This window comes from Dasypus novemcinctus, chromosome X (genome assembly GCF_030445035.2).
Source record: "Dasypus novemcinctus isolate mDasNov1 chromosome X, mDasNov1.1.hap2, whole genome shotgun sequence".
In the NCBI taxonomy this organism is placed as follows: domain Eukaryota; kingdom Metazoa; phylum Chordata; class Mammalia; order Cingulata; family Dasypodidae; genus Dasypus; species Dasypus novemcinctus.
The window spans coordinates 21364660-21383119 of record NC_080704.1 but is presented as its reverse complement, the minus strand read 5'-3'; the positions used below and the strand labels follow the sequence as shown (position 1 = coordinate 21383119).

Here is an 18460-nt window from a genome sequence, read left to right as displayed (position 1 = left end):
AACAGAAAACTTATGTTTATACAAAAACTTGTAAAGAAATGTTTATAGCAGCATTATTCATAATAGCCTAAAGGTGAAAACAACCCAAATGTTTACTAACTGAGGAATGGATAAACCAGTTGTGGTAAATCCATACAGTGGAATAGTATTCGGCAATAAAAAGGAATGAAGTATTGATACATGCTATGACATGGATGTTCTTTGGAAACATTATGCTAAGTGAAAGAAGTTGGTCACAAAAGACCACATGTATAATTCCATATGTCTGAAATGTCTAGAATAAACAAACCTATAAAGACAGGAAGTAGATTCACCATTGCCTAAAGCTGGGGCCAGAGGGGGTGGTGTGAGGACTGACTGCTAAGGTCTTTGTGTTTTTTTGGGAGGGGGAAATGTTCTAAAATTGATTACAGTGATGGTTGCACAACTCTGTGACTATACTAAAAACCACTGAATTGTACATTTTAAAAAGGTGAATTGAATGGTGAGTTATATCTCAGTAAAGTTGCTATTTTAAAAAGGGATCTATAAATCTAAGCTAATACTGTAATTTACATGTAACATTTTAAAAGCTGAAAAGTATTTCAAAAAAGAAAGAACTGACTTTCACAAGTTAGGCTTGGCTTTTTTTTTTTTTTTTAACTTAAGAAATGTGGCTAAATTTGAAGAACTGTGGGTAACCCTACCCTCTTCTCTCTCTGCTAGTAAATTACTACTGTGGAACTAGTTCCACTGGAGTTTTTGAAAGATTTTGAAAGAGTGGTTGAACAATGACACACTTAAAGACTTGAAAGAGTTAGTGCATCTTCCAAGTCCCGACCTCCTCCCTTCGAACAGCTTGTGAACTCAGCAGCACAAGTCAGCTGGGAAGAACAACAACATTTGATTCCGATTGGCATAAAAATGCTATGATTTTGTGCCATGTGAAGCAATAGATTCCCAAAGGGAAGCATCCCACACTAATTAGTATAGAATACGCCGCATCCTAACCTCTCCACCTTAAGCCTGAGTAAATCTCCAAAACCAAAATGTGGAATAGTAATTGAGAAAATTATCTATAACCTAAATAAAGGAATGGAGTTTAAGAGCAAATTATTCATATAATTGCCCCAGTTTGTTTTTATTTTAATTTCCTTGTGGAGGCAAGGTTCCCTTAAACACTCAAATGAGTTCCAACTAGATTCCTGTAACTATAAGAACCTCAGCACAAAGTAAACAAAGGAACTATCTAAGCCTCTAATTATATGGGGGTGGTGGGGGAGATCATCTATTTAGAAAGAACACACTTTTTTTGAAACAGATGTAGCATTCCTCAAATTCTACCTAGACTATTATAAAAACATAAGGCAAATCTCATAAAGTTCTGTGTTAAATGGATATAAATCATAATTTGATCATTGGGTTATAAAATCTAAGAAAAATTCAATGATACTACTAAGTGTCACATAGGTATGGATATAGCTATTACAAGAGTATTGAATAAACAGATACAAATTTACAGAGGCTTCCTTGTTCCCTGCCACTGAATTTCAAATTGAGATTTTATAGTGGTATATTTTCAACTGAAATTAAATCAAACTTAAAATATCTCTTATGTAACACTTTGTGGTGCATCATAAATTCAAAGCTACATCTTCCTGAAGGTAGTTTCCCATGCTACCCCAATATTTAACTTTCAAGTCAAGTGATAATGCCTTGTACAAAGAACAGTATGAGTAAATGAGAAAGGGGGAGAGGGTAAATCTGGCTCACTAGCCCCTTTTCATTCACCAAGACAGGGCACACTGCCAGTACTCACCAGTCTCAGATCTCCCCCCTTTCTTCAAAGATGAACTGCCACAGCCCATGTTGTGTAAATCAGGTGTGTTCATGAATTCAACTTCTGATTTGAAGGCGAGGGTAAAAAGTACCTCACTTTATGCTGCAAGGAACCACTCCTAGCTGATCCACTTCAGTCATAGATACTAATGAGGGAGACACATAAGGGAAGAAAACAGCCAGTTAACAACAAGGTATCCATGGGGCTGCTCGGCAGGACTCATTTGATGCTTCTTCTGAATTGCTGTTCATTATGTGATGTGGAAAGCGATCACATATAATCTAATTCTTTCCAAAACACAGCAGCAGCAACAGAACAACTATAGATTGCTTTTCTGCTACACATAAATTCCATTTTCCCCAGGCTTAGGTCAGATCAAGCTCTGTATAACTAAAGCATTAAAAATGAAAAGAAAATTTGAAGTGGAAGAATACACGATTTTTAAATTGAGATATAGGGAATGGGGTATGGAGGATCCGACACAATTTAAGTGTTTGATTTTAAGCTCAAGGTCATTAAATCTATTCGGACTTTTAAAAACTCAAATTAGAGATCAACTATGGAATAAAACATATGTTTAAACAACTAAGCCATAATTCAAATCAAAGTGACTTCTTCAATATTTCTCAGAATTGGTTGAGGGCACTCATTAAAAAAAAAAAAAAAAGAGACTCACGACCTCACTCCAGATTTAGGAATCATAATCTGTGTGAGTGCTCTTTTGAAAGAAGCTCTCCAGGTATTTCTGATGAGTTAGCTGAAATTGCTGGATCTGGATCTTCCACAATCACTTGATGGGAGTTTTTAAACAAAATGCCTGTCTACAGTATCGTCTCATTGTTTTCTCTGGATGTTGTTTCCTTCATTTTGTGGTGCTGCAAACCAGCCTGATCTAACAAACTGTTACGTTTTATATTTGCATTTCTTGATAGGGACAAAGTCAGAGAGCAACTGACTTTGGACCCTACCTGACATGTGTATTTTTCTATCAGTACTACACTTAAAGGTTCCAATTTTCAACTCAAAGAAAAGAATAACTAAAATGAGCAAAATATTTCAATTATGAAATTTTCTTTTTTTAGGCGGTACCAGGGAATGAACCCAGGACCTCATACATGGGAAGCAGGGGCTCAGCCACTGAGCTACATCCACTCCCCTGAAATATTTTTAAAGCAACATTAACCTTAATGATCAGATTGTCTGATCAGAGCTGGGGCTGATTCTTGCATATATTGAATTAATTAAACCCCCCCAAAAAACTCTGACTCATTTCTAAATTTGATAAGCATTGCTTTCATGTCTTCTTCATCTATATCACAGATTAAAAAAAGGGTTAACAAGGTCAGGTGCAAAGGCAAAACAAGACTTGTGGCATTCCACCCAAGACAATTCTCCAGGGTCATCACAAATCCATTACACTCACACTCTCTGAGCAAATTTGTTCAGTTAGGTGGCAAATTCACCCATCATAAATATCATCTTATTTATCTACAAGGATATCCTGGGAAATTTCACTAAATATTTTTAATCACTAAATATTTTTAATGAAACTAAGATATATATCTTGACACCTTGATATTCCAATTCCTGAAAAAGAAAGAAGAAAGAGAGAGAGAAAGAGGAAATCAGTTTGGCATGGTTTTTAATAACAGAATCACAGATGTTTATGGGTGAGAGAGACCTTTAAAATTACCTAGTATTTAGACAGAGTACAAGGAAGTGACTTGTCTAATGTCAAACAGACCAGTGGTTGTCAAACTTTGTTGCATATTAGAATTATCAGAGAGCTTTTTAAATTCCTGATGCAAAAAAAAAAAAAAATTCCTGATGCCCAGGCTGCACCCCATTAAATCAGAATCTCTGAGGATTAAGAAAAATACTGATGCATGAGCCCCACCCAATACAGTAATTGGTGTTTGGGTGGGACTTGAGCCTTGGGATTTTTTTAAAGCACCTAAGATGATTCTAAAATGCCACAAAGTTTGAAAATCTCTGATATAGACCATGCTTTAGTGAGCCCATGATGATGTCCAGTGATCATCACATCTTCCTCTAAATGGTTTGACTCTGTTTGAAAGAAAAGTTTTCAGAGATCACGTTAGGCTTATATATCTGTAACTTCTGGCATCTTCTCATTTTTGAAATCAGGGCACTATTTACCCATCTCCTGCCTTCTCCCTACACACAAAAATTTCACAAAGTTTACCTGCAGTGCCTGTGAGAACACATCTGCTGGTTTCCTTCATCACACTTTGAAGTGTCCTGGTGGCATTCTCCAAGTGCCTAGATGAGTGCTCTCAGACTTGAGTACTCACAAGACTTTGCAGGGAAGGTCATTAAAAAATGCAGACTCCCAGGCTTTACCTCCAATGACTCAGAGTCAGAAGGGTTGGGGGCCTGGGAATCTGCATTTAAGTGGATGCTTCAGGGGACTTTGACGCAGGCAGGCGGTCTGTGCATCTCAGTTTGAGAAACCCTGCTCTCTAACACCTGTATCACCTTTGGGCTTTGCATCCATTCTTATACTATTTTTTCCTACCCCTTTTTATGAATACACAAAAGCTGGGCATTGAGTAGGCAACAAACACTGATTCAACATGATGAAGTGGTATATTCCAATTTCAATTTTCTTTTTTCAGAAAAAAATAAAGCAATCTCTCTCCAAAGGCATTTGTTTCTCAGCCACTACTGTTAATTAATAACACAAAAAACAAAATTCCATATAAAAGATTCACTAGGAATAAAAAAGCATCAAGCCTGAGTATATTTCTGCTAGGCTGAGAGCTCTATGGATAACTTTCTTTATAAAGACCTCTTGAATCTCTGGCACCTAACATAGTGCGTCTCACATAGCAGGTGTTTAATAAATATTTGCTGAATGAATGAAGGAAGAAAGGAATATTTCTAAGCAAGTCCTTTAAAAAATTAACGACCAAAAGTTATTATTAGTCCACCATTTTGCACACATATATGCTCTTTGATTATAAAAAAAAGCCTTTAATTAAGCCAGAAAATACATAGTGCTCATACATCCATTTTTAAAGAAAATTTCAAAATCATGACTGAAAAAAATAATTGTTCTAGAATTCTTTGACCATTTTTGAGAAAAAAACAATTTGCTATTGGAATTTTTACAGTATTAAATAACTATTATTAAGCAAATTATTTTTAAACTGTTTTTTTGTTCTCCCTCAGGTAACATTAAAAACAAAAAGTTGGCTCATTTTAATGTTCACTGAAACATGGGCTGGTTAAGGCCAGGTGCCACTTACCACTCCCACATACTGCCCAACTTAGACTGTGCTCACCCACTTCAGGACAGAGAGGGAAGCAAAATTTTAAGCAGTGTATGTGCCTCTGAGGATGCCCGGGTCTGCACTGATAAAGATGACCTGGGATTTTCCGTTATTCGGTAAAACCCAAGCTTCTTCCGTTTCCTTTCCTCTGTCAGCATTAGAAAAGCACTTAGTGTACCACAGAAGTCTCTGACAAGTGATTCCCTAGGGCTGGATACGGGTGTGGTGCTTATGCATGGTTCACAAAAATCCAAGGATACTTGGACAGGAACAAGTAACATGAGCCAGAGTGGCGAATATTGGGGGAAAAAAACTACTTGAAACTTGCCCAGCACTGCTGTCCCTACTGACATATACCAGGAATGGCTTTTAAATGTAAACATAAAATACTGACTCATCACTGGCACTCACTTATAATCTGCAAAATGACAGACTTCGGCTAAAAGGTTTTAACCATGTGTGTGTGCGTGTGTGTCTGTGTGTGTCGGGGACAGGGGTGAGGGTGTCAGGGGGGAGAACTGGAGGGCAGAACTCTTTGCTGTTGTTCAATTCTTTTAATCCTAACCGCTTTTCATTTCCAAAGCTGAAATTACAAGGAAAGAACAAAAGATGGCCCTTTGAGCCAACCCCACCACTACCACCAGGCACCCTGCAAGAGCTAGCCAGCCTCTTCAAATTATTCTTACTCGTTCTTAACTTTATTTTATTGCAAACTACATCTCTATCCAGCTCCCACACGTTGGCTCTGCTACTCTGACCTTGGTTCTACTTTTGGCATTCTAGATGTGATGTTTGCATGATTTCCCATGCTAGTAACTCAGCTTTTCCTAGTGTAAGAAATTCCTACACTAGTTCTGACCCTGAGGAACCCAAATCTGGAACCCACAGTCATTCAACTGGCACCCACATTCCCCCAAAAAATGGCGGTTAGATAGGTGGGCAGGTCTAATTCTTCCCCCTTGGACTGTGTAGTCGTGAGCATGGAGGACGGATACCTGTTCAGGTTCACCTTGCTGCATTCTCCTCAGTATTCAAGATTCATCTTGAAAAGTGGGTTTTATAGCCAGATGCCTGGGGCCTAAATTGAACTAAAGGGCATAGAGTGGGAAAGAGGAGTTCCTGGACGACCACATTAGAGAACTGTGCCACCACTACCTTTCCAGGAGAATGCTGTAGCAGCTGCCTGTGCTTGGGGTCGCAAATGAGTAAGGGAAGGTCTGTATAACTGAGTTATCCTGGGTTCCATCAGATGCAAGGATAAGATAAGGGAGGACCAAAGGATGCCTGAGGGTAATCTGTTGTGATATCAGAAATGACTGCAATCTGGAGTCAGCTTGGCTGGAGCCAGGTTTTCCAGAATGTGGTTGTGGAAGAGTAGTTTTATGTGGTTTATGATTCTAGGTATAAGGCAAAAAAGGTCCCACCATCAAATAAGTTCAGAGGAGGTGGGGTTAAACAGCTTTCCTTACTGCAAGACTTCTCGGAGTCTTCAATAGGTTAGTGTGCACTGTGAATCTCCAGGAAAGAGCTATAGTGTCCACTGTTTCCCAAATAGCTAAGCTGGGGACCCTTTTGAGGTAAAGCATCTCAAGCCCACCTATTACTCTTAATTATCTAATGCTGGTCCAGTGGAACCAGGGATTTAAAAGTCAAACATATTGGAGTTTGAATTCTGCTCAGTCAGACATTAATTCCTCTGTGCCTCAGTTTCCTGATGAAGAAAACAGGGACAATAACACACACCTTATAGGCTCGTACTGAGGACTGAATGAAGAGCACCATGGTTGAAAACCTTGGGTGGAACCAAGAGCAACTCTTTTTATAGTTGATGAGTTAGCCATGCATGGGTGGGAGGAGTGTTGAACAAAATAATATTTGGTCAATTCTCCTCCTTCAGAATGTATCATCTGGGGCCTCCCAGAGACTGAACTCTTTGGGTGTCTACTGGCTCTGGGATAATTGAAGAGTCCAACTACCAAGAACTGGGCTCTTCCCCTGAGAGTTCTAAGATCTGAAAGAATTCTAGGGGAGCAGATGTAGCTCGAGTGGTTGAGCACCTGCCTCCCATGTACAAGGTGCTGGGTTCGATCTTCTGTACCTCCAGAAAAAAATTCTATGCCAATAATAATAATAGCTAAAATCACTACTATTTATTAAGAGGCTTTATATTTCTATTATTTTAGTTAATCTTCACAGCAAACCTTCAAGGTTGTATCAAATCTCCCTCCTCCCGACATAGTAATAAAGGAAGGCTGAGTGATTAAATACCATATTCAGCAACACAGTGATACAGCTGATTAGCCGCAGAACCAAAGACCCATTCTGTTGAATCATTAAAGAGCAAAAATATCTGTCTGCCTAAAAGCTAGCTATGCCTTGGTTTCAGGATCCAATTTGGTCAATTTGTGTATACACTAAATCATTACAGTGAAGTCTTGAACATGCAAGGAATTCTGTTTCCATTTTCTATAAACAGAAATGCTGTGGTCCTCTAAAACAAGGCAAAGCCAAGGAGGCTAAAGAAAGATTTCTGAATATGAAGTTAGGTAGCAGTAGGGTTTGGAGAGAACCCCATAAAGGACCTAGAAAAGTTTCTCAAAGGACCATCTAAATCAATATCCCTTTCCTTATTTTTTGCATAAATACCACATGACTGCAGGTCCTTTCTAAACATCGTTACGTTCATTTGAAATTGGCCACAACCTTTCAGATTACAAAGTCCCCCATAGGCCTTTTTAAAATTATGATTATTGTTTGTAATCAGCATCTTTAAGAAAAATCATTCCAAGAAATTTCAAAACCATAAATTATACTCTAAGGAGTGCACATGCCCTGTTCCATTACTACACAGTATATGCTTATAATGTAGAATTCTGTTTGCCAAAAGTGCCTAAGAACAAACAAACATTATTACCTGTTTCTTCTGCTTGCTCAATGCAGAGGTTTTCCTCACCCCAAGTATTTCAAGAGAAACAGAAACGAGAAAAAAAAAACTTCTCTAGGAGGAATGTGGAGGTCTGAAAGAAAAGATTACATTCAGAAATTGTACATTCCAGCTCTCTTTGGAGACCCCCACCCCTACACACACACACACACACACACACACACTCACACCTGCACATCTCACAGCTCTGTAGCTCTCTGCAGGGAGAGCTCTTGCTTAAATAAATGAGTAAATACACGCAAAAATAAAGAAATAATTCCAACAAGGAAATGGCTGCTTTGCCTTTCAGCCTGGAAGGCGAGCCCAGAGCCACAGATCAGGGCGAGGCTGAGCTGGCCTGCAAGCTGCAGCTCTCTGCCCCAGCCCTGCCCCTGCTCAGCTCCTGGCCTAGAGATAAAGGGATGCTCTCAAGTTCTGGGCTGCTAAATCAGCCATCACGTGACTGCTTCCAAGGGGACCAGGCTCTGAAGAGGCAGGGTTGGGCCGCTGTTTGCATGCAGCCGTTCAAAGTATAAACGATAAGTTGGGTTAAAAAAAACAAAAAGGGGTGGGGGACAGACAGAAAAGCACCCAGTTGCTGAATCTTTAGGTCAGCCAAGGGTGATTTTTAGAAATCCTTCCAACAACCTGGGTACAATTAAGAGAAGGAATTAGGAAAACCAAATGTTCTGCCTCAGGACTTTAAAGTTCTGAGGTTTAACGGGAGCAGTGGTTTGGTGCTGTGCTGAAGGTAATTCATATGACACGTTGAGCCCACCAGCTATTCAATTAGCTGCTTGTTGGAGAAGCTAGCAGTCAAAGGGAGCTTCCCCTTCCCATCATCACCTGAAAGGAAAAGGAAAGTTGCCCTGCAATTCTGCTGAGGTTGAGAAGGCTGAGGAGGAAGATGCACTAAGTGATAGAGGCCCACAGCCACAGTGCTGCTAGGTGTTGAGGCAGTCCTGAGGGGGACTTGTCCCCAGTCTCACTCATGCTGACTACAACCGCACTGACAGCAATTTTCCTCCCAAATTGGTCCTAGCTGGCTCCATGCCTTCTGTGTTTTAGAGCTTACGGTCCTTGCTATTGCAAACCAGGATTTAAATGCCTCCAGCCATGATCATTTCAGAACCCCACCCAAGTTGCACTTTAGCCCAATTTCCTTATGCAATTGAAAGCCACAGGAGAGCTAGTAAAATGGTTACCTAGCTTTCTATTTAATCTAACGGAGTCACTTTTAAAATATCTGGAAAGGCAGCTGTGGGCTTCTGTACTCCTATTAGCATATCAAATATTGTCAGAGGGCCTCATTATGAGGCAATATAACCTGTACAGTTTTCCATAGCTGGGAGTCCAAGACTAGCCCCTGATGAGGCTGCCACACACATTGATAGCATAATTACCCAGGCTCCCCCGCACAAAAGAGGGGACAATGCAGCTATATGGTAGGGTTTCCCAGCCAAATGCCAATGCAATCCTCAGTGATTAAAGCATAGCTATTTATAGACACAGTTGTTCAAATGTCACCTCCTTTGTGAAGCCTTTCCTTTATCACCAAAGGGAGTTAGTCACTCTGCCTTCTGGGTTCTCAAAGCCACGTGTATGTCCAATAATAGTGCTTCCCCAAATGCAGTGCAACCTCTCCTTTTACGTGTGAAATCCTGAAGGGAAAGGACCCATCTCATGCCACTTGGCACCCCCAGCATCTAATACGTAAGAGGTTCTCAATAAATATTTGTGTAACCACACAAAGCAATGTAAGGAAAAAAGGAACTTGGGCTTTAGGTGGTTATTTTAATGGCCAGCCTCTGAACCAGGCACTGGATTGGCTATGCCCGTTAGGTGATTTGTTTAAAATTTAGAATTTGCTTAAAGTCAATAACTTCACTAGCTTTTTCCATTATGCAAAGAACACTGAAATTTTACTTTTAGCACCACAAGGAGTCCTAAAGCCAGTCTCCAAATGATTAAATGAACCAGCACTGACATATGTGAATAAAAAACCATAACAATAATAAAGTTTATTGAGTACTTACTCTGTTTTAGGCACTTGCTAATCTCTCTGTGTATTAATTTTCTTTGATCCATACAACATCCTATGAGGTATATAGTACTATAATCCTCACTTGCAAACTACAGCACAGAGAAACTATGGCCCAAAATCAATGGGCACAACATCACATAAAAATAGGAAAAGTGAGAGTTCAGTTTGGCCCCCAGGAAAGGCCTTGGCAATATCAAATCATCCTTTACCTGATGCCTGTGCTCTTCCATTCAATTCAACAAATATTTAGAGTACCTCCTATGAGGCAGGTACTGTGCTGAGGGACAGGGACACAAATGGTGAACAAGATAGACATGGCCAGGTGGGGCAAACACACAGATAAACAGACATTAAAATATGACAAATACATGCCAACCTCAGGGCCTTTGCACTTCCTGGTCTCTTCTGCCTGGAGATATTCAAGATCTGTTGGAGAGTAGAAAACAAACAAAATATTAGAACTTGTATTTTCTTATTCTTTTAAAATTTTCTATTTTCATGCCTATTTGATAATGTACAAAGTATATAAGTCCAGCAGTATTGGTTGTAAATAAATTAATATACCTGTCTTAAGGTTTCATTCTCGAAAATTCTTTACTGCAAGGGGTTCATGATTTTTAAAAAAATGAAAGCCCCTATTTAAAGGGCATACTCCCTTTTGAAAAGAGGAAAAGAATACAAGGTAATTTTCAATTTAAGTAAAGAAAAGGGATCAAACATACTTCCAGTGGTGACTTCTGGGTATTGGGAAATCACATTAAGTAGGAGAAAGGACAGGCCAGATTTGGCAAGTTATTCAAAAGTCGTTGAGAGAAATCAAATGGATTATAAGTCACTGTCAAGTGGAAGAAAATCACAAAGGCCAGTGTTGGCCAGATGTGTCTGTCAGGGTCCCCTGGTCAGCAGTCACCAGGACAGACTGAAACAGCTTTCATATGTTTAGGCTTATAAGTTCAGCTTTGAAAAGGCTCCATCTTGTACACAAAAGTTGAGTTTTTTTCCATGATTGTGATTTAATTAATGGAAGATGAGTAGATATCAAAATTCTCATTTTGACCAAAGCTTAATCTAACCCTAAACTGGTCTTAGATGGCCTGAGTTTAAAAAAAAATTCTCCTTAAATTAACCCTGAATGTTCATAAATCAAATGAAAAAGCTTCACAGAGGGTTCTGGTTCTGGGTAAGATGGAGTAAAATCACTCTGCCCACTCCATGGTCTCTCTCACTGGATGAAGCTATAAACCTTGGACAGAACACAGAGAACAGCTATCTGAGGACTGTGGCAGGCAGACTCTAAGATGGCCCCCGATGATCCTGCCTTCTGGTTTTCATACCCTTGTGGAATCGCCTCCCCTTCAGTATGAGCTAGTCTTAGTGGCTTGCTTCTAAATCAATAGAATACAGCAAAGGTGTTGGGGTGTCATTTCTGTGACTTTCTGTCTTGCTAGCAGACTCTTCTTCCTTCTTGACTTGATCGCTTTTGATGAAGTCAGCGGCCATGGCAGAGAGCCCCACGTGGCAAAGAAATAAAGGAAGTTTCTGGCCCAAAGCTAGCAAGGAACTGAAGCCCTCAGTCCAACAGACCATGGAATTGATTTCTGCCAAAACCACATGAACTAGGAAGTGGCTCCTTCTCCAGTCCAGCCTTAAGATGACCTACGGCACAGCTGATACCTTGAGTGCAGCAGCTGGCAAGAGACTCTGAAACAGAGCACAAAGTTAAGCTGTGCCCAGATTCCTGACCCACAAAAACAGTGAGATAATAAATGTATGTTGTGTTAAGCCTCTGAGTGTTGTGATCATCTGTTACACAGCAATAGCTAACTAATACAAGGATTCTAAAAAGGAAATAGCAAAAGGTGGATTGAGGAAGACGATCAGAGTTCAAAGTGCCACTGATCTGGCAATGAGTTTGCCATTTTTCTATCCCCTTCAGTACCCCCAGACTGGATTCAAGAAAGACCAAATTGAAATTAAAATCAGAATGAGAGGGAGCAGATGTGGCTAAAGAGGTTAAACATCTGCTTTCCACATGGGAGGTCCCGGGTTTGGTTCCTGGTGCCTCCTAAAAAACAAAAACAAACAACAAACAGACAAAAAAAAAACAACTCAGGGGAGCCAATATGGTTCAGTAGTTGAGCACCAGCTTCCACTTACGAGGTCCTGGGTTCAATCCCCGTCCCGGTACCTCAAAAATTTTTTAAAAATCAGAATGAGATACCATTATACACCTATTAGAATGGTTTCAAACTGTTTTTAAAAATACTAATAATACCCAGTGCTGGCAAGGATGTGGAATGTGAAATGGTACAGCCACTCTGAAAACTAGTTTGGCAGTTTCTTCAAAGTTGAACATACCCTTACCATATGACATAGCAACGCTACTCCCAGGTTTTTAATTTACAGGAATGAAAACGTATATTCACACAAAAACCTATACCCAGGGTCATAATCATCACATACTAAAAACAGTCCAAATGTCCTTCAGTGGATGAATAGATAAACAAAGTGTGGTATATCCATACAATGGAATACTACTCAACAATAGAAAGACCTGTTGATACTCACAACTTGGATGAATCTCAAAGACATTATGCTGAGTGAAAGAAGCCAGGCTAAAAAGGTTACATGCTTTTGCGGGGACCGGGAGGGAGTGAGGGTTCAACAGTGAGCCCCTGACACTAATGACTATGCCTGTGAGCTAATAAGCCTAAAATAAGAACAAGGCCTAGAGCAGCATTGTGCCTGGGAATTTCCTCCTGTCAGCCTTCATGTTACTCAAATGTGGCCAGTCTCGAAGCCAAACTCAGCATGTAAATGCAATGCCTTCCCCCCAGCGTGGGACATGACACCCAGGGATGAGCCTCCCTGGCACCAAGGGACCACTATCAACTACCAACTGATGATGCAACTGGAAAATGACCTTATACGGAAGGTTCAATGCGGATCAGCAGAATATCCCTGTCTACATAAAATAACATGACTTTAAAATGCTGTTTGACCTAATGTAAGGGGGAAAGGGAAAGGAGAAATGAGTTTATATGGCTATGAGTCTCTAAAAAAGAGTCTGGAGGCTGTCAGAAGGATTGCCCTTATGCACAACTGAGCAGAGTCTGAGAGACAGATAAAGCAGATACAACCCCCAGGTATTGGTTCCTTTAAGGGCTAAAGAGACCCATGGGAGTTATGGTCATGGCAGATGGGGTTAACTACCAGGTCAGATGGCCCCTCTTTGGAACTGGTGTTTATGTGTGATGAATCTGGACTCAGATGGGATCTCTCTTCATAAGACTTTCATGCTAATGTGCTGGAGTTGCAGATAGTGTTGGGGTTTAAGATATATTTAGGGGATTTGAATCTCTGGACTGACAATGTGATAGCCAGGTCCTGAGCCTCAACAGACTCCAGCACCTACAATCTGATTTATTGGACTCACCACACTCAGCTATGATGGAGTTGAAGAAGGACAACCACCACACCATGGAGCCTAGAGTGATTACAACTGAAAGTGGGAGGATTGCATCCAGCATCCATGTGGAATCTGAGCCTCCTCTTGACATAGAGGTGCAATGGACACAACCAATCCAATGTCCACATAGAAAAGGTGGCATTGGATTGGGAAAAGTGGACATGGTGGCCGATGGGTATGGGGAAAGGCAGGAAGAGATGAGAGGTGGAGGCGTCTTTGGGACATGGAGCTGCCCTGGATGGTGCTTCAGGGGCAATCACCGGACATTGTAAATCCTCACAGGGCCCACTGGATGGAATGGGGGAGAGTATGGGCCATGATGTGGACCATTGACCATGAGGTGCAGAGGTGCCCAAAGATGTACTTACCAAATGCAATGGATGTGTCATGATGATGGGAATGAGTGTTGCTGGCGGGGGGGAGAGGTGGGGTGGGGGTGGTGGGGTTGAATGGGACCTCATATATATTTTTTTTTAATGTAATATTATTACAAAGTCAATAAAAAAAAAAAGGTTACATGCTTTTATATGACATTTTCAAAAAGAAAAAAACTATAGTATTGGATAACAGATCAGGGATTTATGGCGAGTGTTTTCTGGGATTATATTCTGTATGCTGATGGTGGTGGCGGTTACATGAGTCTATTCACGTGTTAAGCTTCACAGAACTGTACACCAAACAAAACAGAAGCTGGTTTTACTGTATGCTAATTTACAAACTTAAAGAGAAGGTTTCACAAAGCTGACTGGCTCAGTGCCTTTGGGCCTGTAGATGTTAAAGCGCTACATCTGTCCTTGACTGCCAAGGGCTTTCCAAAATCAGAGCCAGACGCATTATTTCTTGCTGTAAACTAAGAACACTAAAGAAAAAACTGACTTTCTCTTAGCTTTCTTATTCCCTATCCATGGACAAAAAAGAAAAAGAGAAAACAGAGATCTCAGCCGAAAACACACCCCATCCATTCTTTACTTAATAGATATTTATGAAGCATGTATCAGCTAGAAAGCATGATATGAAGATGAATAGATGATGTATCACTCATTCCCCTACAAGGTTCACAGGGAGAGACATAGACAGGGCCACAAATAATTTCAGTACAGTGAGTGTATGTGTAGAGATACGCATCCTATTGGAGCCCAGAAGGAAATGAGCTCTGCCTGGGAAAGTCAGAAAATGTTCCTAAAGCATAAAAGGTGGGGAAAGGCATTCTAGGGAACATGGGGAAAGCCTGAGAGAACATATAATATTGGAGTCATGTTTCCTGACACTGGGGGAGAGAGGATATATGGAGTGGAGGATGGGGACGTGAACCTGGGGAAGTAGGTTGGTGTGAATTGTGATAGTCTTTATAAATCACAAGAGAGGGTTTGGGTTTTAGCATGTTAACCAGGGTTTGTCATTTCAAATGTTTATAGGAGCTGGGGCAGATAATATAAATAAATAAAGCAGCCTGGGGGAAACTATGGGGCACTCTAGAGAGCTTTGGTCTAAATGAGGCAGCTGCTCCTTACTAGGGCTGCCATCCAGAAATCCTGGCCCAGTGTGGCCAGATGTAATTTTTCAAGAGAAGCTGAACATATTTTTATGCAAAATCTCCCTATATTTAAATGTCAGCAATGAATACATTTTACCAAATTTAAGATGCCATTGATTATGAGATGCCTCATTTTATATACCAGTAAAAATGGAAAATGTTACCAAACTATGACAGTCCATCAATTTTAAGACATATCCCAAATTCAGAGTTGCTAAGATGTGAAGAAACAAAAAAATGCATCTTAGAATCCATGAAATACAATTACTCTCGATTTTCCAAAACACTATACTGACTCCATGGAATACATCCGTAGGCTGGATTCAGTTTGAGGCTGCCAGGTTGCAAAGTCTGTTTAAGCAAAGGGGAGCTTGAGGATAATCTGATTAGATTCAACCTTTAGGAAAATCACTCTGGAGGTCAGATGACGATAAACTGGGAAAAAAGCCAGCAATGAGGAGGCTCCGGCAATAATCCAAGAGATAGAAGATAAGGGCTGCACTAAAGCCATGGCACTGGGATGGAGAGGAGGGCCGAATGTGAAAGCCTTTTATGCAATAAACCCCACAGATCTGGGAGGCAGACTGGGTACAGGGAATGAGGCGAGAGAGGCATCAGGGTGATTTGAAGATTTCTAGTCTGGAATAACAGATGGACGCACTCATTTACTCAACAATATTACTGTATATCTAGCACGTGTCAGGCATTTTGCAAGGTGCTGGAATACAGTGGTGATCAAGACAGCCAGGGTCCCTGCCCTTTTGTAATTTACAGTCTAGTAGGTGATAACATTAACTGAAATAGGGTATTAAAGGGCATGGGGTGTGGGGGTGGGTAGAACACAAAGGGGGACAAGTGTGTTTACGGTAGAGAAAAAGAGGGAGTTTAGTTAAGCCTGCAAAGCCTCACTGTTGAAATGTCCATATAGGCAGTAGAAGCCCAGGTTTAGAGCCCCGAAAATAAATCAGGTCTGGAGATTCAGATTAAGGAGGTTATTGCGTTACCAATAATAGCTGAAGTGATCAGAGAAGATAAAATAGTCAGGGAGGACTTGTAGAATAAGAAGGCAATAGGAGCAAAAGCAGCAGCCTGGGAAAAGAGACATTTAAAGGGAATGAGGAGAAGGAAGGAGCAAACAAAGGAGACTGAGAAAGGAGCAATCTGGAAAGTATGAGGCCCAGGAGACAGTGGTATCTGGAAACCAAGGGAGACAGGTATGATCGTATAACTGACATATCCCTCTATCTTTAATTACCACACAGGAGCAATTTACCTTGGCAATGTACAATTCAGATTTCCAGGGCTATGGGTGTTTTGCATGAATTTCAAACAGGCTTATCAGAACTGCCTCTCAGAGAGCTGTGATATTTTTAAATATTGCCACAATCTGTTCCTTTAGCTTGCATGTGTTTGTGTTGTTCGTGTATCTCAATTTGACATGTAGCGCGAGTCAATGGCAGACCAATGGTAACCCCTTATTTCTTCTTATCGTCCTGCTGCAGGAGCTATAGTCTGCCATTTCAAGACAAAAGCAAAATGAAGAATTTACGCTTATGCGGGCCCCCTCATTATGTCAAAGCAAATGTAATGTCAAAGCAAAGCTAATCTACACATGTCCAATGGAGTCTTGTTGTAAGACTATCAGGTTCTTGACCGGAGCTCAGTAACAGGTGAGACTGTGATATGTGATAAGACTCTGGGCCCTTGGACTTGTTCAGGAAGGCCCTCTGAGAGCTTTGTTTTACAGGTGAAAGCAGGCCCAGAGAGGTTAGGTCGCTTCCCCAGGGTCACAGTCTTGTGACTTAGTGGCTAAACTCCTTCTATTTCATTAAGGTGACCCAATTCCACCCTATAAATAGAGCTCCAATTTAATATATATTATAGTCTTATAAATCAAACACAAAATATAAAATCCACAAGAGTCAGGCCAAATAATTAAAGGAGGAAGAAGGTTAACTTCCAATCCTAAAGTTCCATATCTGTCCAGATTTCATTCAATTAATCTGAGTGTCCTTACCCTTCCCTCTAGGTTTTGTTAGTTCCACACAGGTTCAAGGAAAATAGACTAGATCTTCACTTTGTTGATTGCTGACTCTTTCAGCCTGACCTGCAGGCTCAGGACACAATCCATCATCACACCTATGGGTCTTACTTGAAGAGGACTCCTCAGCCTCATCAGGAATCTTCTAGAGGTAGATTCTAGAATGACTTTAATAGGTTGCCACAGCAACTCAACAATGTTGGATTCCAGATATGACAATACTTGCCAACAACACATAGACTATACAACCTGGATGAGAGATTTGCTTCTTCCTTCTTGGAAAGGCAAATTCAAGATACTTCAAGCTTTCTTCCTGCTACCACCACCTCCCTGTCAACCATTTTTGTGTTTGGGAACATGAAAAAGTAACAGCAGTTTGTTTCTTGGAGAAACATAGAAACTATTAGCTAAAACAAGGCCTGGATGGGAAGCGGAGGTGGCTCAACAGATAGAGCGTCCACCTACCATATAGGAGGTCCAAGGGTTTCGAAACCCAGGGCCTCCTGGCTTGTGTGGTAAGCTGGCCCACGCGCAGTGCTGTGGTGCAAGGAGTGCCGGCCCATGCAGGGATGCCCCACCTAAGGGTCGCCCCGCACGAGGAGTAGCCCCTGCGCAAGGAGAGCCGCCCCATGAGAAACTGTTACCCGCCCAGGAGTGGCACAGCACACACGGAGAGCTGATGCAGCAAGATGACACAGATCCCCAGTGCCGCCTGATGAGAGTACAAGCAGACACAGAACACAAAGTGAATGGGCACAGAGAGCAGACAACCTGGGGGGGGCGGGGTAAATAAATTTTTAAAAAAACAAGGCCTGGAAAAATCTGCGACTTTCTTTTCAAAACCCTTGCTATTATTGCCTCAGATAACAAAGAGCTTGTGGTGAAGCCTTTGGAACTGTTTTCAGAGCACTTTTTTCTTTTAGCGCTTTTATTCTTGTCTTAGTTTTTATTCACATATTTATTCAACAAATATTTGCTGATCATCTGTCATGTGCTTAGCACTGTTATAGACGCTAGGGATTAACAAAGCTGGCAGGGTCCCTTTCCTCATGAAGTGTATAGCCTAGTAAGCGAAGGAAACATTAATCAAATGATTGTACAAATAAATGTGAAATTGCAAAGGAGAGCCACACGTTATGAGCGAATGTCCGGGGGTCAAGCACTTCCCTGAGGAAGTTCTTGAACTAATATCCCAAGGATGAACACGAATGAATCAGGTGAAGGCATCCCTAGGGAGATGGAGTCAAGCATACACTTGAGTTAAGGCTCAGTGACCTAGAGGAGACAACTGGAGTTGATGATTTTGGAGCTTTCAAAGGAGATTCTAGGGTTTA

The 18460-nt window shown here is 40.9% G+C and overlaps 1 protein-coding gene across 2 annotated transcripts in view; it reads right to left on the bottom strand.

The window, feature by feature from the left end:
- Positions 1-8503, bottom strand: part of PPEF1 (protein phosphatase with EF-hand domain 1) — a 123401-nt gene extending 114898 nt beyond the window's left edge. Inside the window, exons 1-3 of one of the 2 annotated variants that reach the window (XM_071213197.1) lie at positions 8342-8503; positions 8030-8132; positions 1799-1964 (exon numbers count right to left, since the gene is read on the bottom strand). In XM_071213197.1, coding sequence (XP_071069298.1) covers positions 1799-1871 — 73 coding nt within the window. In that variant the 5' untranslated portion in view covers positions 1872-1964; positions 8030-8132; positions 8342-8503. Of the gene's footprint in view, positions 1-1798; positions 1965-8029; positions 8133-8227 lie in introns of both variants that reach the window. The other variant, XM_071213196.1, reaches the window with a different exon arrangement.
- Between the last annotated feature and the right edge of the window lie 9957 nt (positions 8504-18460).